Below are 23814 nucleotides of genomic sequence, written 5' to 3'. Positions count from 1 at the left end.
ATCAAAAACAAACAGAATTTAAAATAAACTCCTCAATAACCGGTAATATATAAATAATTTAACGAAGAGAGGAACGAGAAAAAAATAGGTATTTAAGTTGATTTGTCATGTTTAGTGATGTGGGGGGTGTAAATGAGAAAGGTTGCCATATATATATACCTTACATATACACTTTTCCTATATATTTTCCAACATAATTAATGCTGTAGATATGATATTTGTCGTTGAAGACGATAAAGCACTTTGAGGAATAAAATTGGGTCAGACAAAGTAAACTTTAACAAACATACCTGATTCTTAAAAATACTAGCATTCAAGTTTTGAGTACTGTAGTTAGTGATATTTTAAAGGTAGAAATAACATATCATCAATAATTTTCCTATATAATATTATTTCTTTTAACACAGTTTCTTCATTATTGAACATCAGGGTGGCAATGCTAACCCACGTTTGTCTCAGTTGTTTTGTACTGTTCTCAGCAAATTTTCAAACTACCTTCGCAACTCAATGCTTGAATTCTATGAAGCCCTGTGACTTTTACTCTTGGACTACATGGAATAAATGTAACGCATCGTGTAATGGAGTAACTGTTAGATCTAGACCGCTTTGTTGCGAACAAGCGGAACGAAAGACTTTTGAGCAATGTCTAAATGAATGCAATCACACGATAGAATGGTATACAAGAACTTACTATCAAAGAAGAACATGTGGTCATTGTAGTAAGTATAGTAAATAACAGATGTATTTGTGTCTTTTTAGGTCGGCCATTGCATATATTTCTTCCCTAGTTTTTTTGCGCATCTTAAATAAATATTGTACATTTCTCAATAAAATGATGATCCCTGTGATAATTAAGATCTACATTAATATGAATGTTACGCTTTGAATTTAAATCAAAATGCTATTTAATGTTAGAACAACTTAGGAATAGTTTTCGAATCACGGATAGTTTTTCCCGATACCTTTAACTATAATATTAACTTTCAGAAATTATAAAAGCGTTTATATTTTGTCACGCTTATAAGTGGTGATAGTTTTATTAAATATTTTATGATATGTTTTTCTTTCAAGAAGCGTACATTATTTGCTTTACAAAAACGCAAATCAAAAACAAAAGTACAACAATAATAATAGAAGATGAAGTCCTTTTAAAGGTATTTAATGCGAAATTAAGTCTTTGCTTGAAAGCGCTGAGAGCCTGATTTCAGTCTTACAGGAAGTCACGTCTTTGGAGTTTCCCATGCAAAGTTCGGTATTTTCGTATCTTCTTCAAGCGTTTATTATATGATCTTCAATGATTATCTAAACTCCGATACTTTTTTGTTTCCGACATGTCTCTCTGACTCAACCAGAAACGACAAGAAGATTTTTTAATATATATGTACAATCAAATTTCAGGTTATACCTGCCTCATATTAAATATATTTTTATAATTTAATAAATTACATAAATAATGATATATATATTTAAAAAAAAAAATTTTTGGTAGATTTTTTAACGCCTGATTCTAAAACGAATTCAGATTACTCTCAGTAAAATGCTTTGCCAGTGATATATGTTTTTATAATGAGACGCATTACACAATAAAAACAATAAGATCCTGTCAGCTAGGATTATTATGAATTAATATACAATGAAATCATCTTTAATATTGACAACTCAAACAGTTGTACCTGCACGTAATATTAACACAAATCTTTATTAAATACATGCAAAAACACTTTAATGATCCTTACGTTATTGTTGAACGTTATATGAAATGTGTGTGCTTAACAATATAATACATGATATTCAAAGACTATCATTAAAGAGGTTCAATGAAGTTTGATTATAAAAAGTGCAACTATTTTGAATTCATGATAAATCAGTTGTAGTAAGATATAAAAGTAATACTGCCATATAAAAATATTTGCTCAACTCGACTTATCATTTCATTAACTGTTTCACCGATGCCTCGTTGTTGTTTTCACAGATGATCCCTGTTTATACCGATGCATGATTGACATATCTGAATATGTTAACTTCTAAACGCGTTCTCATTACATTTAATATTTTTCTCAATATCAACAAGGCAGGCTATTACATGTATAACCCGTTAAAGTGGTTGATCTTTGATCGCTCCTGGATGAAAAAGGCAGAAGACTAGAAACTAATATTATATAAAACAAGAACATTTTGAAAACTATGAAATGCATGATCTGTTCATTGATAACGTAATAATATACCCTCTAGACGAATTAATTACGAAATTACAAGTGAAATGAAAGAAAATATGAAATTCCGAAAATTTCCCTTTTTTATGAAAGAGTAATCAAGGGAACCAAGGTTATAGAGGTAATCAAAAGAATGTAATCCAGGGACAAAGACCAGACGTGGAAAACAGACATACACAACAAAGAACATAAAGTAACTAAAATCATACATACAAAGTAACAAAGGCAAATGAGCAAATCGGACTCCGCTAAAACTGGGAGCATGGACCAAGTGCACCGGTAGAGTAAGCTTCCTCTGCTTTTCTAGAAACACCCGCCGAGTTGCTAATAAAAAGTCAAGTACGGGGTAGACAAACGAGGAAAGGAAAACTATAACCCGTTTAATAAATCTGTTTTCATGGTGCAGATTTATACACTATAACGATCCACGAGTTCATGATGACGACCATAAAACATCTGTAGTGATGACTTCAATCTTGTAGCAATATAACCCTGTTCCCGAAGTCTATTTGTTACAGTTCTAACGCGATACAAAAACATAAAAAGGAAAAAAAACACCCAGACGTTTTAGTTGAGCAATAATGTATGGAGTCGAATTTATGTGACTTTTAACGGAAAAATCGAAAAACTCATTTTTGCATTTATTGTTGAATTCTACCAAAATCACCAAAATTCATCTAAAAAAAAATTAGTATTATTTGAGATACTAAACAGAAAATACCAAATAAGCCATTTTTTACTGAAGCATAAATACTCAGAGGATTTTAATATTGAAAAAAATGTCAATTCGGTGGTGTAGGAGTACATTTTTTCATTTAAACCAAAAACCCTAAGTGTTCCTGCACCTTTCTGTCCCAAGAATGCTTGCACGCTCAAAGAATTGAGTCACAAAAATCTTGGCTATTTGACCCAGTGGTATACAAATATAGGCCTAAACTGACGAAGAATCCGAGAATATTCTTTGGCGACAAATTGATTCGGTAATGGGAGGTATTAAGGTACCTAAAAATCACCATGAAGGTGATGAGTGGGGGATGCGCGGTGGATCCTCCCAGCCTATGGGCTGTTTTAGTGATCTCATAAACCTCTTTAATCAGTACCGGACGATTTAAAAAAGTCTTTGATTTGAGAAACATGGTCTGATGTCGCAAGCTGTTACAATGATTAACATAATTACATATATAATTTTAACTTTACACTTGATATTACTTGATAAAGTTATTACTATTTCAACTATCTTTGACTTTTATAGGAAATTTATATAAAATTAGGTTTCAAGTGGAGCCAGTGGAAACGGATGTTTTTACAAAGTATGATTATTAATTAAATATTCAGACAGAGAAACGAAAGTCCCACTAGATAAATTTAATTTTATGTAAAATAGTATAAACATGATTGTTTATATTGAACACAAATTTGTCCTTATAGGTTTGAACGAGGTGACCGTACTTATAGAGTATCAGATATTAAAGTATTACATTTATCATTTTCATGAAAAAATAAATTACTTCACAATTTGATGATAAATGTTGATGTTTACAATCAACTGATAGAATAGACGGGATAATACGTTTAAAATTTAACTTTAATGATTTATGGAATAGGAAGATACAAATACAAATAAAAGATATCGTGGGCTTTACCTGATTTAACAGATTCTGATAGAAGGGAAAAGAAAAAAAAGATTTAAAGTGTTATGAAACAATCTCGACGTTATAGATAGTTTGAAATTTACATATCCTGTACATAAGATTCAACAAAGTACGAAAACCTGTTTATTTTAAATTAACTTCATTTGATCTTTTTTCGTAGAATATTGAAAAAGAAAATGATGGATACGGAAATATAAAATCCTTGATTAATACGACAATTCTTTACTGATATATAATTATATATACGATTCAGTTACATAACCCCCTCCCAACCACACACACACACACACACACACAAAAGAACCACTCCATCCTTCAAAGAAAACGAAACCATTTGTAAAATAGTTTAAAGTATTCATATCAATGGATGGTATTAAAGACAATTTTTCTTTCAATATATATACGTATTTCTTAAAACTCGAAATGAATAAATTCGTTCATCAATCGTGAAAGACGAGTAACAACGCTTAAAGAAGCTGCTCGATTTAAAATAAACTTGAAATATGGAATGAAAACAACGCCGCGCTTAAGTAATAGATACTATCTTTACCATTTTAGTGTTCTTAAAAGTTTTTACACTCTGGCATAAATATCATAAAATAAAAAAAAAATGTTTACAAAATTTGATAAAAAATTATTTTGAGCGTAATTGTTTATTGTACGAATTGCGTACAAATGATCGGAAAGAGCAGTGTATCTTAGGGGGTACACAACATCTAAGGGAATTCTGAAAACAAAATCAGGAAAACGTTTTATTTTGTGACATTCTGATTTCAAACTCAAAGCATCTTAACGATAAAGAAAGTTTTGTTGATGAAGGTAAAATATGTTCATTGAACTTATTCCCATGAAACATGTGGTTAAAATGTCTTCAATTGTTTATACTTTGCTTCGTTTTCAAGTTAAACATTGAATAAAATTTCAAGAAATTGAAAGGAGCCAAATAAATGTTAGGGAAGATTTAGATACCCCCATTACACGTTCATTAGGGGTATAAAGCTATCATATAAGATTAGTATCTTAATATTTAAACTTAAAAAAAAAACCAAACAATTATGAACCATGTGTAAAATGTTTAACGAAATTCGAAATACATCAACTTTTATTCAACGTCCCATTATTCATAGTTATAACACGTCAATTATTGGGTAAAGTCATAGAATGTATTCACCATCGGTAGTAATATAGCAACGTGTATAAGGTAAAGTTATAGAATGTATTCACCATCGGTAGTAATATAGCAATGTATTCACTATCGGTAGTAATATAGCAATGTGTATAAGGTAAAATCATAGAATGTATTAACTATCGGTAGTAATATAGCAATGCGTATAAGGTAAAATCATAGAATGTATTTACTATCGGTAGTAATATAGCAATGTGTATAAGGTAAAATCATAGAATATATTCGCTATCCGTAGTAATATAGCAATGTGTATAAGGTAAAGTCACAGAGTGTATTCACTATCGATAGTAATACAGCAATGTATTCACTATCAATATAGCAATGTCTATGAGGTAAAGTCTCAGAATGTATTCACTATCGGTTATAATATAGCAATGTATTCACTATTAGTAGTAATATAGCAATGTGTATAAGGTAAAGTCATAGAATATATTCACCATCGGTAGTAATGTAGCAATGTATTCACTATCGGTAGTAATATAGCAATGTATATAAGGTAAAGTCTTAGAATGAATTCACCATCGGTAGTAATATAGCAATGTATTCACTATCGGTAGTAATATAGCAATGTGTATAAGGTAAAATCATAGAATGTATTTACTATCGGTAGTAATATAGCAATGTGTATAAGGCAAAATCATAGAATGTATTTACTATCGGTAGTAATATAGCAATGTGTATAAAGTAAAATCGTAGAATATATTCGCTATCCGTAGTAATATGTAGTAATATAGCAATGCGTATAAGGTAAAGTCACAGAGTGTATTCACTATCGATTGTAATACAGCAATGTATTCACTATCGGTAGTAATATAGCAATGTCTATCAGGTAAAGTCACAGAATGTATTCACTATCGGTTATAATATAGAAATGTATTCACTATTGGTAGTAATATAGCAATGTGTATAAGGCAAAGTCACAGAATGTATTCACTATCGGTAGTAATATAGCAATGCATTCACTATCGGTAGTACTATAGCAATATGTATAAGGTAAAGTGGCACGATTTATTCACTATCGGTAGTAATATAGCAATGTTTATAAGGTGAAGTCACATAATTTATTCACTATCGGTAGTAATATAGCAATGTGTATAAGATTGAAGTGGTAGAGATAAGAATTAAACTCAATAAAGTAAAACATTATCACGGTATTATGTGGACTTTAGTAATTTTATGCGGTTTTTGGTTAGTGTTTAACTTTGCACCAATGAGCACTAGTAATTCTTGCAGTCATAATTTACAATCATGCCAGTTTTACCCATGGAATACATGGGGGAACTGTAACTCGACGTGTAATGGAATCAGATACAGATTACGTCCAATATGTTGTGAACAGCCACAAGGACAACATAGGTCATTCAATGAATGTCTGGCTAGTTGTAAAGTTGGATACAGTGAATACTTCCAGAAAAACTATCAAGAAGAGATATGTGGAAACCAATGTTGTAAGTCTGAAAACTGTAGAGTAAAATCATTCTTGTTTTATCTAACGTTTTACTTGTTTTTACAACAGTGGTCTGGGTAAATTTAATTCATCAAAGTTAGTCTGCGTTGTTCATGGTCTCGCTTTTCTATTACATTTTGACTGCTTAACATTAGAAAGTTTCTTGAGTAAGAAATTGTTCTATACCTCTGTCCACTTTGATGTATTTTGGTATTTTGTTAAATGGATTTTTTGTTTTGTTTTCTTCCCTCATATTCCCTTTTAAACCTTTATTTTATTTTTACTTCTTTGGAGTTGACATTTTATTTTAGAGATATCTTTTTATTTTAATATTGAAACCAACTCATTTAATATATCATAACAATAAGTTAGTCAAATAAGCAATTTGTCAAAATGCTTCATTAAGTCTTAGGAGAATTACATTCTTTCTGCTTCGATATCCCTTCCTTTGTCAATTTCTAAATTAAATATATTATCTTCGAAAATGTTGTTGCGTATGATTCTCATAACAGCATTTTGTCTACAGCTTTCAAATGGATGTAGTATTAAAATTCAATTGAACGTGCATAGCCAATCTTTCTATGCAAAACTTAAGTCATCATTTAATTAAAATCATATTTTGTTTGGTCTCATCAGCTTCTGTTTTGTTTTATTTTGCAAGGGTTTTGATTTGTACCTTATTCGTGATATACATAAAAATTTAAGTTCTGAAGGAATCGAACTAAATTGCATAACACTACTTTATATATAATATTTGCATTAGTGTTAATGAATGTTGATTTACATCCGTTGCTATACATCTAAAGTATTTTTGTTTGCAAATTATTTTGAGCAAAATTGAATTTTACACTACAACCATATACATTGATAAGTTAGAAATTAAATATTCAAAAGGGTTAATTATACTATGTCAGTTCAAAATGAAAGCACGTAAAATGACAAGAAACTAGAAATATTGTGAACATGCTCAACACGAATTATCTTCAAATCGATGTAAAACAGTAAGTGCTAACTTCTTAGTAATATTACCTCATTCTGAAGTCTCTCATCAATTTAATGCACATATAATAATAATTTGCACATGAATTAAAACCTTCTCATGCTGTGTCAACAAAAATATTTTAAGGTTCAGAAGGAATGGCGCTAATAAGAAATACGACCAGACAGGTAGTGTGATTTCTATATGCTATCATACTTTAAGAGGATTAGCAATATCTGGACAAATACCTGGACTTGATTTTTATGAGCAACTCGGCAGGTGTTTCTAGGAAGCAGATGACGCTTACCCTACTGTTGTACCTGGTCCATGCTCCCAGTTTTCAGAAAAGTCCGAGTTGCTCATTTTCTTTTGTTACTTTGTATGTATTATTGTGGTTATTTTATGCTCCTTATTATGTGTGTCTGTTTTCTGTCTGATCTTTGTCCCTGGATTACATTTTTTTAAATTTCCGCTAGAATATTTGTTCCCTTGATTATTTTTTGATAACATTAAGTTAATTTGTAAACATACTCTAAAACACATACATTGTTATATTTACTTCAAATGTGTATATAGTCATATGTCAGCCGCAATTGCAGAATCCATAAAAAACCCACATTTTACATGATATATTGAATCCAGTGATGACATTGTTAATATACAAGTAAAACATTTTTATACAATTATAGCAGCTCGGTGCCTGCGATATTATGTGGACCGATATTTCTTTTAAGTGTTCCATAAAACATGACATTACATGCACCAAGCTGACATAATTGTTTTATTATATTTCTTTGTAGAAATTTTAAGAATTTCTCTCTTCTTTACGATTAAAAAAACCCAATATTTTGTTATACAGATTTAAACATCATAAAAGACGAATTACTCCGTAAAGGTCGAAAGTACCGTGAACAACGCACATTAAATTGGAATTATAACTTTTAAGTACTTATAGATGCCGTGGAGGACTAGGCAACAAAATGGATAAAACGAGAACAAGACAGTTTTCCCTGTCAGGGTGGGTTGAGGTTATGAGGTACTTAATTTTGAAACATATGAAAGTTTTGAGTAGGTCAATGAGTGTCAACGCTATATTAACTTTCAACGACCCCGATGTAGCAAAAACATTGTCTACTATACATGACAAATATGTTGTCGTACCAGCAGACAAAACCCAACACAACATTGTTTTTGTCTGCATCCAATGTCTATTATCAGAGGTAGACGTAGAAAATAATAGCAGTAATAAGACATATACTGCTACCACCTTCTCCAAAGAAGAGATAGTAGAAAACCATAAATCTGTGCAATCCTCTTTTGGTCTCTCTACCAAAGACGATGAATATGATCTTTCCGTCTATGTATTAGATTCCTATACTTTACAAGAATCCATACAAAACGCGTGCATATAGCTGGATCTTCAAAATGTATCACTTTGCTCATTTGCTTTGTATATATGGTTTTAGTTTCTTTATATTCTTTGTTATGTATGTCTGGCTTCCATGTCTGGTCTTCATCCCTGGATTACATTCTTTTGATTACCGCTATGACCTTGGTTTCCTTGATTACTCTCACTAAATCACTTTAAAAACGTTTAACCTCCATACTCACAGCTGTCAAAGAGGGTCTCCAGTCCTTGTTACTTGTTAATTCAGTAGTGGTATTAATTCAATTTTTAATGTCGATCCTGAAAAATTCGAAAGATCTTCTGGAAACCCTCTACTAAAAATTATTATCAGAGTAGAATAGCATCTAAATCTTCATATTTCTATTCCCCATACTCAGTTAAAATCACGACTCAAAAACATTGTACATCGTTTTACTCCAAAAAAGACGGTACACCTAGATACAAATATGTAATTCTTGGTAGAGATGATTTATACTTTGTAAACAAACAATTCCAAATCATCTTCCAAATATACAGAAGAAGTTTTCAACCAACACGTCGAGGTGCAGTTCCCCCATGTATTCGACAACATATTTGTCCAGTGTGATGGCCGATTTCAACGGCCGGCATTCCAATGGGAACAGATTGTGCTCCTCTACTTGCTGATCTATTCTTTCACTCTTATGAGGCTAACTTTATAGCTGATCTGATCCAAAAGAAGGAAATTCGTTTAGCTAGATACTTTAATCTCAGTTTCCGCTATATATATATGACGTATTATCATTAAACAATCCTAGTTTCGGGGATTTTATACATCGCATTTACCCCAAAGACCTTGAGATAAAGGATACTACAGACACTGTGGAGTCAGCCTCATATCTAGACCCTCCCTTTTAGATCGATGGTAAAGGAAAACTACCTGCAATATGAAAAGCGATTCGTTCAATGTGTCAGAATTTTCATGTCACATACTTTTCACGTCACATAGTTTTCATATCACATATATGAAATTACCAAATAGTTGGTATCATTGCAGTACCAGCTGCTCTGATGGTGTAATATCTATTTTGTCAGATTTATTCTGGACTTGACTTGATCGGAGTAGATCGGATTAGTGTTCCGTAATTTTGTTGTTACCCATGTTTAAAGTGAGCAAATGTAGGCAAATACCTATTAGGTATAGATGACCAATTGATATTCATTCTGATAATTTTCCACATAAAACACTTCTATCGGAAATGTAAACAGCTAACGTCAGCCGTGCAACATCCCTTGTAATAAAAAAGGCAAGCTTGCAATATCACAAAATACGGGTGTGTCAGAAATATATTGTTTAAATGGAACCTGAAAGATACGAAGTGTAATAGTTAATGATATTAAATCACTCAAATACTTTGTAAAGTATGACAGAGTGCCTTTTATTACGAACTTTATTGCGTAGGTTCAAAATGTAAACTGTCTTAAAATATCAGTAATTAAATTAAGAAAACAAGTTATAAAAATGAAAACATTTACACCTTATTTAAAAGCATTCAACCAAATACGAAAAAAAAAATCAATATGTGGATTCAGCAGCAATTCGTTCACTTGATAGCACAGACCAGCAGTACCTTGTCGGGGCTGATGATTGTTCATCATTGCAATAAAAATATTTTCTTATGAACGAAACAAAAAACTATTAAAATTCATATTTTATGTACCTGTACTGAGTCCAATTATGTCAGTGATCGCAGCGCGGCAGTGACATCTCAGTTTTTGAATTATAAGTAATTACTTCTTTGTCGAGTTATACATTTAATAGTTAGAAATGGTTGGTTGAACAGACAGAATGGGTTGCTTCTCTGAAAATAAAACAAAACAAAGAAAAAAAAAACAAAACAAAACAAAACACCAACACACATGGACAATATCGACTGCACGTGACTGTAAAGGAGGATCTGTTTAATTGCAGATCCTGTCGTATATCGGCAATATATATTTGAAAAAAAAATCAATCAACTATTCAATTAAGTAAATTTTTCATCTAAATAGGATATCAAATAATCAAGTAATAATGATTAATTTGCCTTTTCACAACATTGAAATTAGATAATTAACAAAATAAATTGATTCACGTGAAAATTAAATTTTGATGCATTATTCTTATTCAGGTTAGGCTTAAAAATATCAAATATGAAACGATCATGTCAAACAAATAAAAAAAAATAAAATCAAAACAGACTTTAGCATTCATTTAATTTTCTTAGTAACAATAGTTGGTCCATAAAATTAAATTCCGTTGTTGCTATTCTTGTCAGTGCACTTTTGTTCAAGTTGAAATTAACCATTACAGATTTTGTCTGAGAGAAATAAATCTCTTTCATCTGTTCATATTGAATTTCACTGTTTTCAGTAACCTTACGGAGTAAAATCCCCTATTGCATTATGGGTGTCACATTGTAAACCACAATTTTAACCATTCCATGAGCAAACATTCGACGTAAACCAATTCATTCCATAAAGTTGCATTAAAACCTTATTGAATGGGTTTGACTCGCATATGTGCTTACATGTTATAAAGACTAACAATGCAATTTTCAACATGTGTCTATGAATCAACGAACCAACCGAAATTGTTAAGAAGGAAGTAAAATAATCGTCTAGCAAAATGTAGTTTAATATTTAAATAACTTCGGAAAAAAAACAAACAAAAAACAAACAAAAAAACCCCCCAAAACAAACAAACAAACAAACAAACAAACAAACAAACAAAAAAAACCCAAAAAAACCAAAAACAAACAAATAAATAAATAAATAAAAATAAAAAAATAAATTTCAGAAAACCAAATCATTTAACTGTACATAAAACATTAACATTGATGCTTCATTCTTTGTATTGCACATTATAGAACATCTTGGTGATGAATTCTGATTCCTATGTATTTTATTCTATTGCTGTTGATGAGCGGTTACTCTTTGAAACACGAGTACAGCATATCCAAATTTCAAATATTAATATGATTGGAATTTTTGTATTAAATAGGAAAAGATACATAATTGCACTAATGAAAAAGAAAATTTTTTCTTTCAAAGATTAAATTTCAAAAGTTGAATCACGACAAGTACATTGATGCATTGTTAAAAAATATCGACAGTAGCAAATGACAGAAAACAAAACTACAGAATTGATAAACACTCTAGGTAATAGTCTAAATGGAAAGTTTGTATCGCTAAGGGCAATATCAAGGGAAAACCGCAAAGTTTGACACCATCTGACTTGGTCCAGGTATTTCCAATGGAAATGGCGGGTTAAACCAGGTATTACATCGCGCTAAAGGTAGAACGGTACTTTTTCTCATTATCTTAGATTGGCCTCTTGTGTACCCTACTTAAGTAAATACTTCTGGACACTGTGATTGGACAAATGGTGCTGATACCGAAAAGTTTTGATTAATTCCAGGCTCTTAACATTATTATACTCTTAAAAAATGCAAAATATTTTTTGAAAACCATTTTATATAAATATTATGAGCTTTTAGAATGTGTGCCATTCGCAGAAAACGGGGGAACCCTAAACTTCATCTGCTTAAAATACCAAAGAATCGAGACGGTTATGGTATGACTTTGATCACAAATGTAGTTAGGGAAATGAAGATATGAGTAGAAAAAAGTCAATTGATAGGTCCGTCATTGTTTTAAAAGAGTGAATTTTTCAAAAATTTTACTATTGTCGCCTAAAGGAAATAAATAGTACCGTTCTACCTAAACCGGCATATGATAATACGTACAATCTGCCATCGGTCAAAATTAGTAAAATCAGTTGTCAAAACGTATTGTTGTAGAAGAAAATTTATTTGCCTAAATTGTGTATACACGGAAAAATGTTATAAGGCTAGCTATCTGTAATTTGAACCAATATCCGACAATACAATTCATATACATTGATAGAAAATGATTTTGTTATCTTGATTATACAATAACCGGATCTGCCTTATATATACCATAGCTGTAGGAATATATGAACTGAATTGTCAATGTGAGTGATGTGGATATTAATATTATCATGTTTTATGCTGTTCTGTCAAGTTTCATTTGTTCAAAGTACAGTTTCTTGCGATCATGGTTTGAAGGCCTGTGAGTATTATCCATGGGCCGCTTGGGGAAGTTGCAATTCCACGTGCAACGGAATCAGATACAGATTAAAACCTATATGTTGCGAACAACCAGATGATCAGCATAGAAATTTCAGTGAATGTTTAAAAGCTTGCAACGTTTCAAACGATTCTTACATGAAATCGAAATTTCAACAGGAAAAATGTGGACATTGTAGTAAGTATAAACAAATGCTTCAAGTGTTCCAAAATATTTTAGGCATTCTTAAACGTTGTTCGTTATACATATTGATACAAATGTGTGTTGTAGCCAGTTGTTGGATAGGGTGTTTTAGTATTTTGTTTTCTTGGCGAAAGATTGTTTGTATTTCTACAAGAAAGTTTCATTTATATATCTTATAGTTAATGGCTTGATATGATGAATTTTATTGCACCTGATCTGAAATGTATATAATATAAATTATAATAATATTAGAATAGCTTTCTTTTTAAATCCATCAAGTGGACTTAATATAACTTCTCGTCGACATAATCGTACGAAAATGTCCGTATACGGAATTTTACAATGTCTAGTTTAGGTCAGAGTTTTAATAAAGATTGAAGTCAAGCCTTAATATAACTAATCTGAACAGCGTTCATTTATCAGTTCGCACCTTTAACATTAACAATTACCATTCAACAGGTTTATTTTAAGTCGGTTTGTGAGTGGAGTGATATTAGCTCTTTCGTTGAAAATATCAACTTAAGAAAAAGGTACGAAAAACCGAAGATAAGAACGGGTAGCACTTATCAACTTTACAAGATCGACAACACAAAAAAAAAAAAACAAAATAGAGGAAGACAATGAAAAACAAGTCTTATAATATTAACAGCAAAACGCTAATCATGAATTGACTTAACTTTTTTTTTAAAACAACAAAACTGTTTTCCATAGTTAAAGACGCATAAAAATGAAACGTTATATTAACTAAAAGTTATTTTTATTGACTTTTGGCTTACTTAAAATACCAGTTCTGTATATTATATACGAATGTTGGTTCAAATAACAAGCTAATAAATACTGAAAAGTGATTTGTCTTCATTTGAAAATTATTTGACACGCATATTACAATATTGTAAATTTCTGTTTTTTTTGTTGGAGGTAATGAAGAATGCATGAGTGAAATAGTATCTATAAGTATGCAAAAAACCATGTCATGATTCTTAAATGAAATCCCCTTTTGAGAAGGGTTATCTACTAGAAAAGTAAATATTACCTACAAGAACAATAAAAGCAATAATAAAAACATCATAGAAAAAAATTGATGACAATGCTTTATTATGCCTGGTAACATTGTAATACTTTCATGATGGCCATTCCTTTTCTTTTGGCAAGAAAATGTCCCTTGCAATGAATTGATTCATAATGCTTTGTGTTATTTGTTATTATCTCTTCATCATTACATGATGATGCGTCTCGTAATTCGAATGGTATTTTACAATATAAACATGTCGCCGCTGGAATTTCGGACAGGTCTCTATATTTACGACCGTCCGTAATTGGTATGCATAAACAATCTGTTCTATTCTGTGATCACCTTTAGTAAGACCATACTTATATCTTGACTTAAACCCTCATTGATCCTTGATCTTTTAATGACTAAAGGATAACTTGAAAAACTTGAGGATCTGGTAATGACATTTTAAATGCCACAAATGCAAACAGAACTTCACTTTGAGTTGTTGTTTTGAATGATTGGAGAGAACTTCATCTTCGGTGTGATTGAATAGGAGATTTACTACTTTAAAAACAATTAGTTTTCTGTACAAGTCTTGTGTGTATCATTTTTACCACTTAAGCTTAGAATGTATAAACACTGAAAATAGACTACACGGGAATATGTAAAAATTTCTGGAATTTCTGTTGTCAATGTCTGTTACTCAATATGACAGAGTGTGGATCAGCGAAAAACGTAAAAGAGATTGATGTTTGGTAAATTTCAGTATACTATGAAGTATTAAATATCTTCGCAAAGGTGCATGACACACCTGTCCCCTATGTTTTAGTGTTAGAATTTCAAAGTTGCGGAATGAAGTCATTAATTCAAGAATAAATCTGAGCAATGCCATTAACATTTCTGACTTCCTATTGCTATAAACAATTTTTTCTTGTTTTCTAGAAATTACTTAAGTACTTATCCGTCTAAGAATCAGGCAAAATGTGTGTAAGGTGTGGCACATGAAGAAAAAAAAATACACAGAGATTTTGTTAAATTATCCAAGTATTGATACCTCATAACCTCAAGATTTAACTGTCTAAGTGTTTGTAAAGTTTGCCTTTTTAAGATATTGATAGGTCAGATTTAGTTGAAATGCACTATGGAAAAATGGCGGGAAAATTTTCCTGAACCTTTTCCTTATATAACCAGTCAAAATATATCTACTTCACCAATGTTTCAGGATAAATTTAAATAGATTTCTAGTTGTTTTCTAGATGTATTTTAATATGTTTGAGGTAAAAAAAGACGAAATTGAGAAAAATGACGTGCCACTCATTGCCTGATTTTTACACAGAATGGTACTTAATGCGTCCTAACATAAATTTGTATCACATCTTTCATGATAATTTGAACTATAACTGTGAAAACGAAGTACAGTGCGAATTATGAATTCTTTAAAGTTGACTTGACTAAACAGAAAGTTAAACAGGTCATTATCCAAGTGGGAGATTTTATCAGCATGTCATCAATACCCTGACAACTCATGAAAATCATCGAAAATAAAGTAAACACCTTTCATAACACTAACAAATCTGTCAATCATCTTTATAATTAACAATAAAAATTAAATAAATATTTAGCCTTTACTTATTAAAAATTATATACAGAGATGTTGAGGCTTATCTGATTAAATAAGCATATCTTTCAGTCTAGCAATTGTTCTATTCAATTGTAATTCATAGTGGGACACCTCACGAACTTATATCGACTTAGAGTCAGTTCTCTAAGTGCGACGTTGAAAAGGTACTTTTTCAAAGAATTTGCACGCACACATCACATTCTGTTTGGAGTGTACGTTATTGCTGTTTGTAGGTAAAATGACGGATTAGAAACAAGCAAAAAGGCAGTAACATGATAATAAGACATCTGAAAAACCGTCTACATTTTTGTTTCCATAAATATTTAATTCTTGACCAATTCCTTTATCAGCATGGGAAACTTTCAAGGGTAATCTTGCAATAAAGTTCTGCCTACAAAAGAAAACGCTTTATATTTGATATAATCTAACGAAGTTGAATTTCTTAAAGCTATTTAAATAAGCAAAATTTTAACAACACAAGAACAGAGCGTTAGAAACACACAAATATTATTACGTTATTCACATAAGAAAGAAGAAAGTTGACTGATATATTTACACTCAAACAGACAAGACATTACACAGATAAAGGATACTACAGACACTGTGGATTCAGCCTCATATCTTGACCTTCACTTAGAAATCGATGGTAAAGGAAAACTATTGACCAAACTTCACGACAAACGTGATGACTTTTCATTCAGAATTGTCAACTTTCCTTTCATCTGTGGCAACATCCGTTCAGCACCTTTATATGGAGTGTTCATATCACAACTCATACGTCATGCCAGAGCTTGCCGACACTATGCTGACTTTTTGTATCGCGCTAGAACTCTAACAAATAGGCTTCTGGAAAAGGATTATATTGCTTCAAGATTGAAGTCATCACTACAGAAGTTTTATGGTCGTCATGAACTCGTGGATCGTTATGGTGTATCCATCTGCACCATGAAAACTGATTTATTCAACGGGTCATAGTTTTCCTTCCTCGTTTGTCTACCCCGGACTTGACTTTTTATGAGCAACTCGGCGGGTGTTTCTAGAAAAACAGAGAACGCTTACCCTACCGGTGTACCTGGTTCATGATCCCAGTTTTTAGTGGAGTCCGAGTTGCTCATTTGCTTTTGTTACTTTGTATGTATGATTTTAATTACTTTATATTCTTTGTTGTATATGTCTGTTTCCGATATCTGGTCTTTGTCATTGTCCCTGGATTAAATTCTTTTGATTACCGCTATAACCTTGGTTCCCTTGATTACTCTTAATAAAGGTAAGCTTCAATAAGCATTATTAGCTATTTAAATTGAAGTAAAGTAGAGATGACATTGTGTTTATGAAGTTTTTTTTAAAGTTTAGTAAATGCCTTCGTATGTAATTTTTTGCTCCCATTACATTTCATAACGCCCAAAAAAGTTCTGCAGAATTAATACATGTACATACTTGTACTAATGAATACATAGTAATTTTATTTTGGTTTTACGTAATTTTCTTGTGTTTGCCGTACAGAATTACATTTTTTCATCAAAAGGTTTTAAATTTTAATAATTAAAATATGACTGGAAAATTTCATTCCGTTATTTGTTTTGAAAACAAGGTGACCACCTTGTTTTATAAAAAACTTATTTCGCTCATTTAAAATTAAGAGAACGTCCGCGGAATGTATTTCGTTTAATTATTGCTTCGTAAAACAATTTAAAAGACCGCTGATTTTGGCTTAAATTTAAAAAAACAACAACACCGAAAAAGGCAATTAATGGTATATTGTGTATATATAAAAAAGAAATAATTTTCACACATTTTTTATATTTTCAGCAACACCAAAACCCCATATGTATACAAAACCGTTCACAAAAAAGCCTCCAACTCATACCTCTAAAAGAACGACAACGAGTAAACCACTGACGAAGGCAACAAAAACAACACAAAGTTCGACCACAAAAAGGAAAACAACTACGGAGACAACCCCTTTAACGACAACAGAAATAACAAGCTTGACTCCAACGACGAGAAGGACAACACCCACGACAACAACACCCATGACAACAACAAAAATGATAACTAGACGACATATTTCAACATTTAAGCCGACGACAACTAGAAAACGACCAGTTCAACAAGTGAGGCAAACAACTTTTCAGAATGGAAGAGGCACAATCCTAACTCAAAATACACATTCACAACACGGTCAAAATATCACACTTAAATTAAACAAAAACCTTGTGACGGGCGGGCATTTGGTTAATGGTGGAAATCCGACCAGTAAGGCAAATGGGTTGAGTAGTAATAAAATGCATGGAAACAATGTAGGGTCAAATACCAATGGCAACAATCAACAACAGCTTGTAATGACAACAAATCCCAACAAAGCATTTCAACAAAGTGGGTCAAGCACAAAATATCTATCGGTATCAAGGAATCACGGTCAAGTCAACTCGGGTTCAGGTTTGACTAAAAGTATCAATGTTCCACAAAGTAATGGTGGTATTCCTACATTACACTTGACTGTTCAACCTACTGGGAGTAAAGGATCGGGTAACTTGAACGGTAATGGTAAATATCTATAACGTTAGTTTTGCAAATAAACGCTAATACATTGAAGGAAAATTTAGTCACAATGAATAAAACCATGAAAAATGTCTAATAGAAAACTTTATAGCATGTATGTTTTTTTTTAAACCTACAGGTAACATGTATCATCAAATGTATCTGAAACAACACAACAACAAAAATAATTATACGAAAACATACCAAAAACATTGATGCAAGTAATATGAATGACCACTGAGCTAGCGATTTTTTGAGAGATATTCTTTATTCTAATTTGTATCAAAATAAAAATTATTAAGCTTAACATAGTGTCAACGTATTTGTAATAGAAAATAAACCATTTCAGGAAACCATGCTTACCACTCTCCGAACAGACAAGGAAATGGAAACGTAATAAATGCCTGTTTAGGCGATCCTTGCCAACATGGTTCCTGTTTACCAATGAGTAATACTTACTTTTGTTTCTGTGAACCTGGGTATGAAGGAAGTAATTGTGATTCTGGTATGTCAATAATTTCATTATTAGTAAAAACGTATATTCGTCCTAATGACTTTTTATCAGTCAGTAAATTACCAATTTTCCTGTTTTCGTTGACGTTTTCCGTTAATGTTAAAGAAATTTCTACTGGCCTACTTTCCACACGTTGGTGCAATGACGATGTCGAAACTAATTTATTCAGCGCTAGTTTCAAACCTTAAAGGAAACCAATGTATGGAATTTTTCAAATTCTAGTTATGAAGAACCTACAAGTTCATTTAAACACATTATAGTTACCAGCTAAAATAATCAAAATATTCATTTGGACATATAGCATTTTATTATGTAAAAATGATCAGTAGATTTATATACTCGACTATTAGATCTCATCCAAAATCAGATGTCATTGGCATCGACAAAAAATATGTTAACTTATAAAGCAATTTGTTTCATTAGTTATGCATATAAATGTTAACAATAAACCTTTTTCTACAGATGTTAATGAGTGTGCTAACAATCCCTGCTTATATGGAACCTGTATTGATCGTGTGAATGAGTTTCACTGTAGTTGTAACCCATTCTTCAGAGGGAAAAAATGCTCACAAAGTAAGTATTCATTGTTTCAAAAATTTGACAATATGTCATTGATGTCCTTTTAAATTTCAACGAAAATGTATAGAAGGTAAAGTTCGGTAGTGAGATTGTAGATTACAAGAAAAAACAGAAGTAAGCTAAACTTCATTCGTGATTGAGTACATTATGTTTACTTAAGAGATAGCTGTTTTGTATTTGAAGCTTTCCGGACCTCAAACTGTAGTTTTACTGTCGCATATTGAGTTTTTCTTGGCCTATAAGCGGGTGTTTAAAAACAATTCTTTTGCTTAGTTACGTATACATTTGTTTCAGTGAAGACATGGGCTATCATTGCAGCGTCAGTAGCTGCTCTTGTTGGAATTTTATTCTGTTGTTGCTGTTTCTGGTGTATTGCGACGTAAGATAACACTCATTCATAATGGTTAAATCTCATAACTCAGTTTACAAGAAATCAAGGCAATTGTTTTAATTAATTCGTAATATTTTTTTACCAATATCATTATAGTTCACGATAAGTGTTGGCAAACAAAGCGCAATGATTACCTTATAACTCTCTAAACCGAATATGTTTAAAACACAGTTTATTCAACAACCGTATAAATATTCAATTATCAGTCGGCAGTACGCGTGCTTGTAAACAGAAAACAATTGCATTATGTTTTCATATGTTTAGGACCACCATACAAACACATGTTTATACCATACTGGTCCTAAATATATGTATCCATGTGTTTACAATATGTGTTGTAATTATGCTTGTGTACATCATTCAGTTTTTAATAGTAACGTATGTGTGGAAAGTTAACGAAACAAGTAGATGTAATTGTGTTTGGTTTAACAATTAAATTGTGAAACACATTATGTTTTGGATTATTTAAAAGTTAATAAATGTAAATGTTTCAGATGTTTAAACAAAGATGACGAAGAAGAAGATCAGAAATACACGAGAACGCCAAAAGTTGAACCGCTACCTTTTAAACCAAAGCCAGCGTCTGCTAATCAGCTCAATAGTTGGCTTTGATAATGTTAATTCCAAAAAATATTTCAATCATCTAATAAAAAAAATAGCATTACGAACGTGCCAAATTATACATTTTTTGATTGAAAATTTCCTAGATAGAATTTTGATTAAAATGATTTTATATTTCAGTTATCGTATGTGTTTTCTATTGTTGTTCCACATTTTCTCGACCCTGTCTACGTTCAAGAGTAATCAAGGGAACCAAGATTCTAGCGGAAATCAAAAGAATATAATCCAGGGACAAATAAAAGACATGGAAAACAGACAAACACAACAAAGAACATAAAGTAACTAAAATAATACATACAAAGGAACGAAAGTAAAGAGCAACTCGAACCACTAAAAACTGGAGGCATGGACCAGTTGCAACGGTAGGATAAGCATCCTCTGCTTTTAAGAAAAACGTCATTTTAGTGGGATAAATGTTAACAAATTGTCATATTATTCTGTCTCTAATATGATGTCTGTTCGGCTGATTTCCTACAGTTACATGTATACATACTTTCTGCGGTTTTACGTCGGCGTTTGTTCAACTTAAAACTTTTTGTACAGACGTACAGACAAAACGTTCCATAAAGTTTCAAATTATTTCTAAGTTTGTATTTTTGCTAGGTTTGTTTGTTCGTTGCCTAACATCCAGCTGCAAATTAAGAAGAGAACGAATAAATATTTTTTCAAGCATAAAAAATAAAAAAAATAAGCCATTCTGTCTAATATAAATCAATTTAAGAATTTCTTCCTTTTTAAAACGATTAAAGTGGAGATATCGTATGTTAAAATTTTATTCGTATTTATGATAAACAAAATATATAGCACTGTTTATTTATTCTTCTGTGTTAGATTTTATTCAATAACATAAACTAAAATATACAAATCATATAAATATTGCTAATATGTTATTCAAATGTTTTAAGGATTAACCTCCCACCAGCAGCATATTTTCAATTTCCTTTGAAAGTCGCAAGAAAGGAATGTGTTGCCAAAATTGAGTGAAAAACGTCGAATTCCGACGTTACCCTCCGAGTAGTCAGACTTGTTTTGCAAAATTTGTATCATAAATTATTAATATCAAAATACGTTTATAACTCTATCATTCCTAAAATTCAACCCTTTATACTACTTTTCCCCAGACTCAGAAATCTCGACTCAAAAGCAATCGTAGTTTCTAGGATTTTATACTTCGTATCTAATCCACGGTGAAATCGACATCATGTTTGAGATTGACAGAAAGAAACTAATGTTCTTCCAGAAGTTGACGTCACTTGAGCCTATTCATACAGCAAAGTGTGTATTCCTTCAGAGACTCTATTTGTTTTCCTGTGACACCAGTGACATGTATGGATATATTCCAGATATATACAGGATATTTGTAAAATAGAATTTGGAACATTATTTTCATAGTTATGTAACATCAAAAGACTTCCCGCCTAAAATGGTTTGGAAACGAATTGTCACACAATAGCATCCAAAGCAGACAATAAACGTTTAACTAGAATATATTGACTTCTCCCGCTTTACAAACATTCACACAGCTGGTGTTTTCACTGGATGGACTGCTGCAAAGAGTACGAATGATCTTTCCAACATATTTTCCATGTTAAAGCTGTTAACGTGTGTTCCACAAACAAATATGTCAGTGTGCAAGGTTTGTGGCAGACAATTTTACGACACAATTGAACATTTCACTAAGGACTGCTTATGTACTGACGTCATAAGAGACACCTATTGGAACACATTGTTAGACGTTTATTGGGGTCGAAACATGCGTTTACCTTGACGGACTTTTCTCAAATATGGATAGAAGTCTGATGTCATTCCCAGATTTATTAACATTTCTGCAAAGTTTCTAAGAGAATCGGCACGTATCTATTTTTCTAAGAAAAGATAATTTGAAGAACTTTAATCGTTCGTTCCCTATAGCCTAGCTGGTCGAGTGGTCTAGGGCGCTGGACTTTGTACAGGCGGTGTTGCCATAGATGTCACAGCAGTACGAGTTCGAGTACCTAGGAGGGAACGACCAAAAATTTGCATCGCAAATTTGACAGTTCTAACATCGTTGGGAATTTTTCAGACCTTTCTATACGTTTACATATCTTCCCTGTATCAATTTAATCAGATGGAGCATTGTAGCGAATAGAGTCGTCACATTCTGAGACGTTTGTTTAATATTGATTTGTTGTGACATGCATCATTAATTTGATCCTCTATCCTACATAATAACACCTAAATGAACTGTCCCGCACTACTATACATCGTGTACTAAGTTAGAGCCCTAGATTAATCCTACGAGGACGAATGACCCGGCCAGCGAAAACTGTATTTTTCAATAGCCTAGCAGGTCGAGTGGTCTAGGGCGCTGGACTTAGTGCAGGCGGTGTTGCCATAGATGTCACAGCGGTACGAGTTCGAGTCCCGCGGAGGGAACGACCAAAAATTTGCATTGCAAATTTGACAGTTCTAACATCGTTGGGAATCTTTCAGACCTTTCTATATATATATTGACAAGGAAAATGGACAATTAGTATCCATTGGAATGTAGATAATTTGATAAAGAAATGTTGTCCCAAAATAAAAGAAACACAAGCATACTGTACCTCGATAAAACAGCTGCTTGTTGTTAGTACTTGTTCGTTAGTGGTAATGCATGTGAAACTAGTACTTAAAATGACAAACAGCGTTCCAATCTCCCCCGCGAAAAAATAAAGTGAGGAAAACTTTAAATTTACTGAAATTTTCTAATTCCAAGGGCCATAACTTCAAAAATCAATCAACCATACCAAACTTAATCTATAACTTATCATAGTAAGACTACATACAAAATTTAAAATCAATTGGTAAAAGCATTACAAAGAAAAAGTGCGGAAAACTCTAAATTACTATAACTGTAATTTTCGAAGTCCAAGGCCCATAACTTCCGTATAAATCATTCAACAGTAACCAAAAGTCGAACTTAATCTGTAACTTTACATAAAAAGGCATAATAAAAAGCATAATAAAAAAAGTGCGGAAAACGTGGACGTACGGACGGACGCCCGGTATTTCCACGTCCCTTCGCGAATCGTCGCGGAAGACAAAAAAAAAAAAAAAAAAAAAAATCGAAAGAGATGCCATTTTTGCAGTTGAAAGGTTCGTAGATAATGTTAGGATTTCAAATATCGCGATCTATCTTAGTTAAGAAAAAACTTTGAGAAGAAATATTTATATTAAATTTAGCAAAGGAGTAAGTTGTTGCCTCAAGCGGAATCACCCGAAGTTGTTTTTTTTTTAAATTTCATTACAATTACAAGTGGTATCAGTCTTGTATTACATATTCCTAAAAATATAGTGCGCTTCCTTTTTGCCTTTTCCTGTTTTTGTTTCGTGGCAAATATCTATCATTTTTCA

The 23814-nt window shown here is 31.8% G+C and overlaps 1 protein-coding gene across 3 annotated transcripts; it reads left to right on the top strand.

Moving 5' to 3' along the window:
- Positions 1–418: 418 nt before the first annotated feature.
- On the top strand, positions 419–20545 carry LOC148629937 (uncharacterized). Of its 3 annotated transcripts, none has more exons than XM_088560016.1 (6): positions 419–719; positions 17603–18340; positions 18684–18839; positions 19311–19421; positions 19722–19806; positions 20313–20544. In XM_088560016.1, exons 1-6 carry the CDS (start codon positions 437–439, stop codon positions 20428–20430), a joined length of 1491 nt encoding a protein of 496 aa, XP_088416142.1. In that variant the 5' UTR covers positions 419–436; the 3' UTR covers positions 20431–20544. The 3 variants fall into 3 exon arrangements, with proteins under 3 accessions (XP_088416142.1, XP_088416149.1, XP_088416136.1); XM_088560023.1 differs by lacking the exon at positions 419–719 and adding an exon at positions 6211–6499 and having other exon boundaries at positions 20313–20545; XM_088560010.1 differs by lacking the exon at positions 419–719 and adding an exon at positions 12850–13172.
- Positions 20546–23814: the final 3269 nt, after the last annotated feature.

This window comes from Perna viridis, chromosome 1 (assembly GCF_037379345.1).
Source record: "Perna viridis isolate PV_CMFRI_1.1 ecotype Kerala chromosome 1, ASM3737934v1, whole genome shotgun sequence".
In the NCBI taxonomy this organism is placed as follows: domain Eukaryota; kingdom Metazoa; phylum Mollusca; class Bivalvia; order Mytilida; family Mytilidae; genus Perna; species Perna viridis.
The sequence above is the reverse complement of the archived record's forward strand: the minus strand, read 5'-3'. Positions and strand labels throughout refer to the sequence as shown.

Bases quoted from the DNA above. Each gene is read 5' to 3' on its own strand.
- LOC148629937 (XM_088560010.1), top strand. From the start codon at position 12,887: ATGTGGATATTAATATTATCATGTTTTATGCTGTTCTGTCAAGTTTCA. The intron at 18,341-18,683 runs GTAAATATCTAT...AAACCATTTCAG, and splicing joins GGGTAACTTGAACGGTAATG to GAAACCATGCTTACCACTCT. The intron at 19,807-20,312 runs GTAAGATAACAC...TAAATGTTTCAG, and splicing joins TGTTTCTGGTGTATTGCGAC to ATGTTTAAACAAAGATGACG.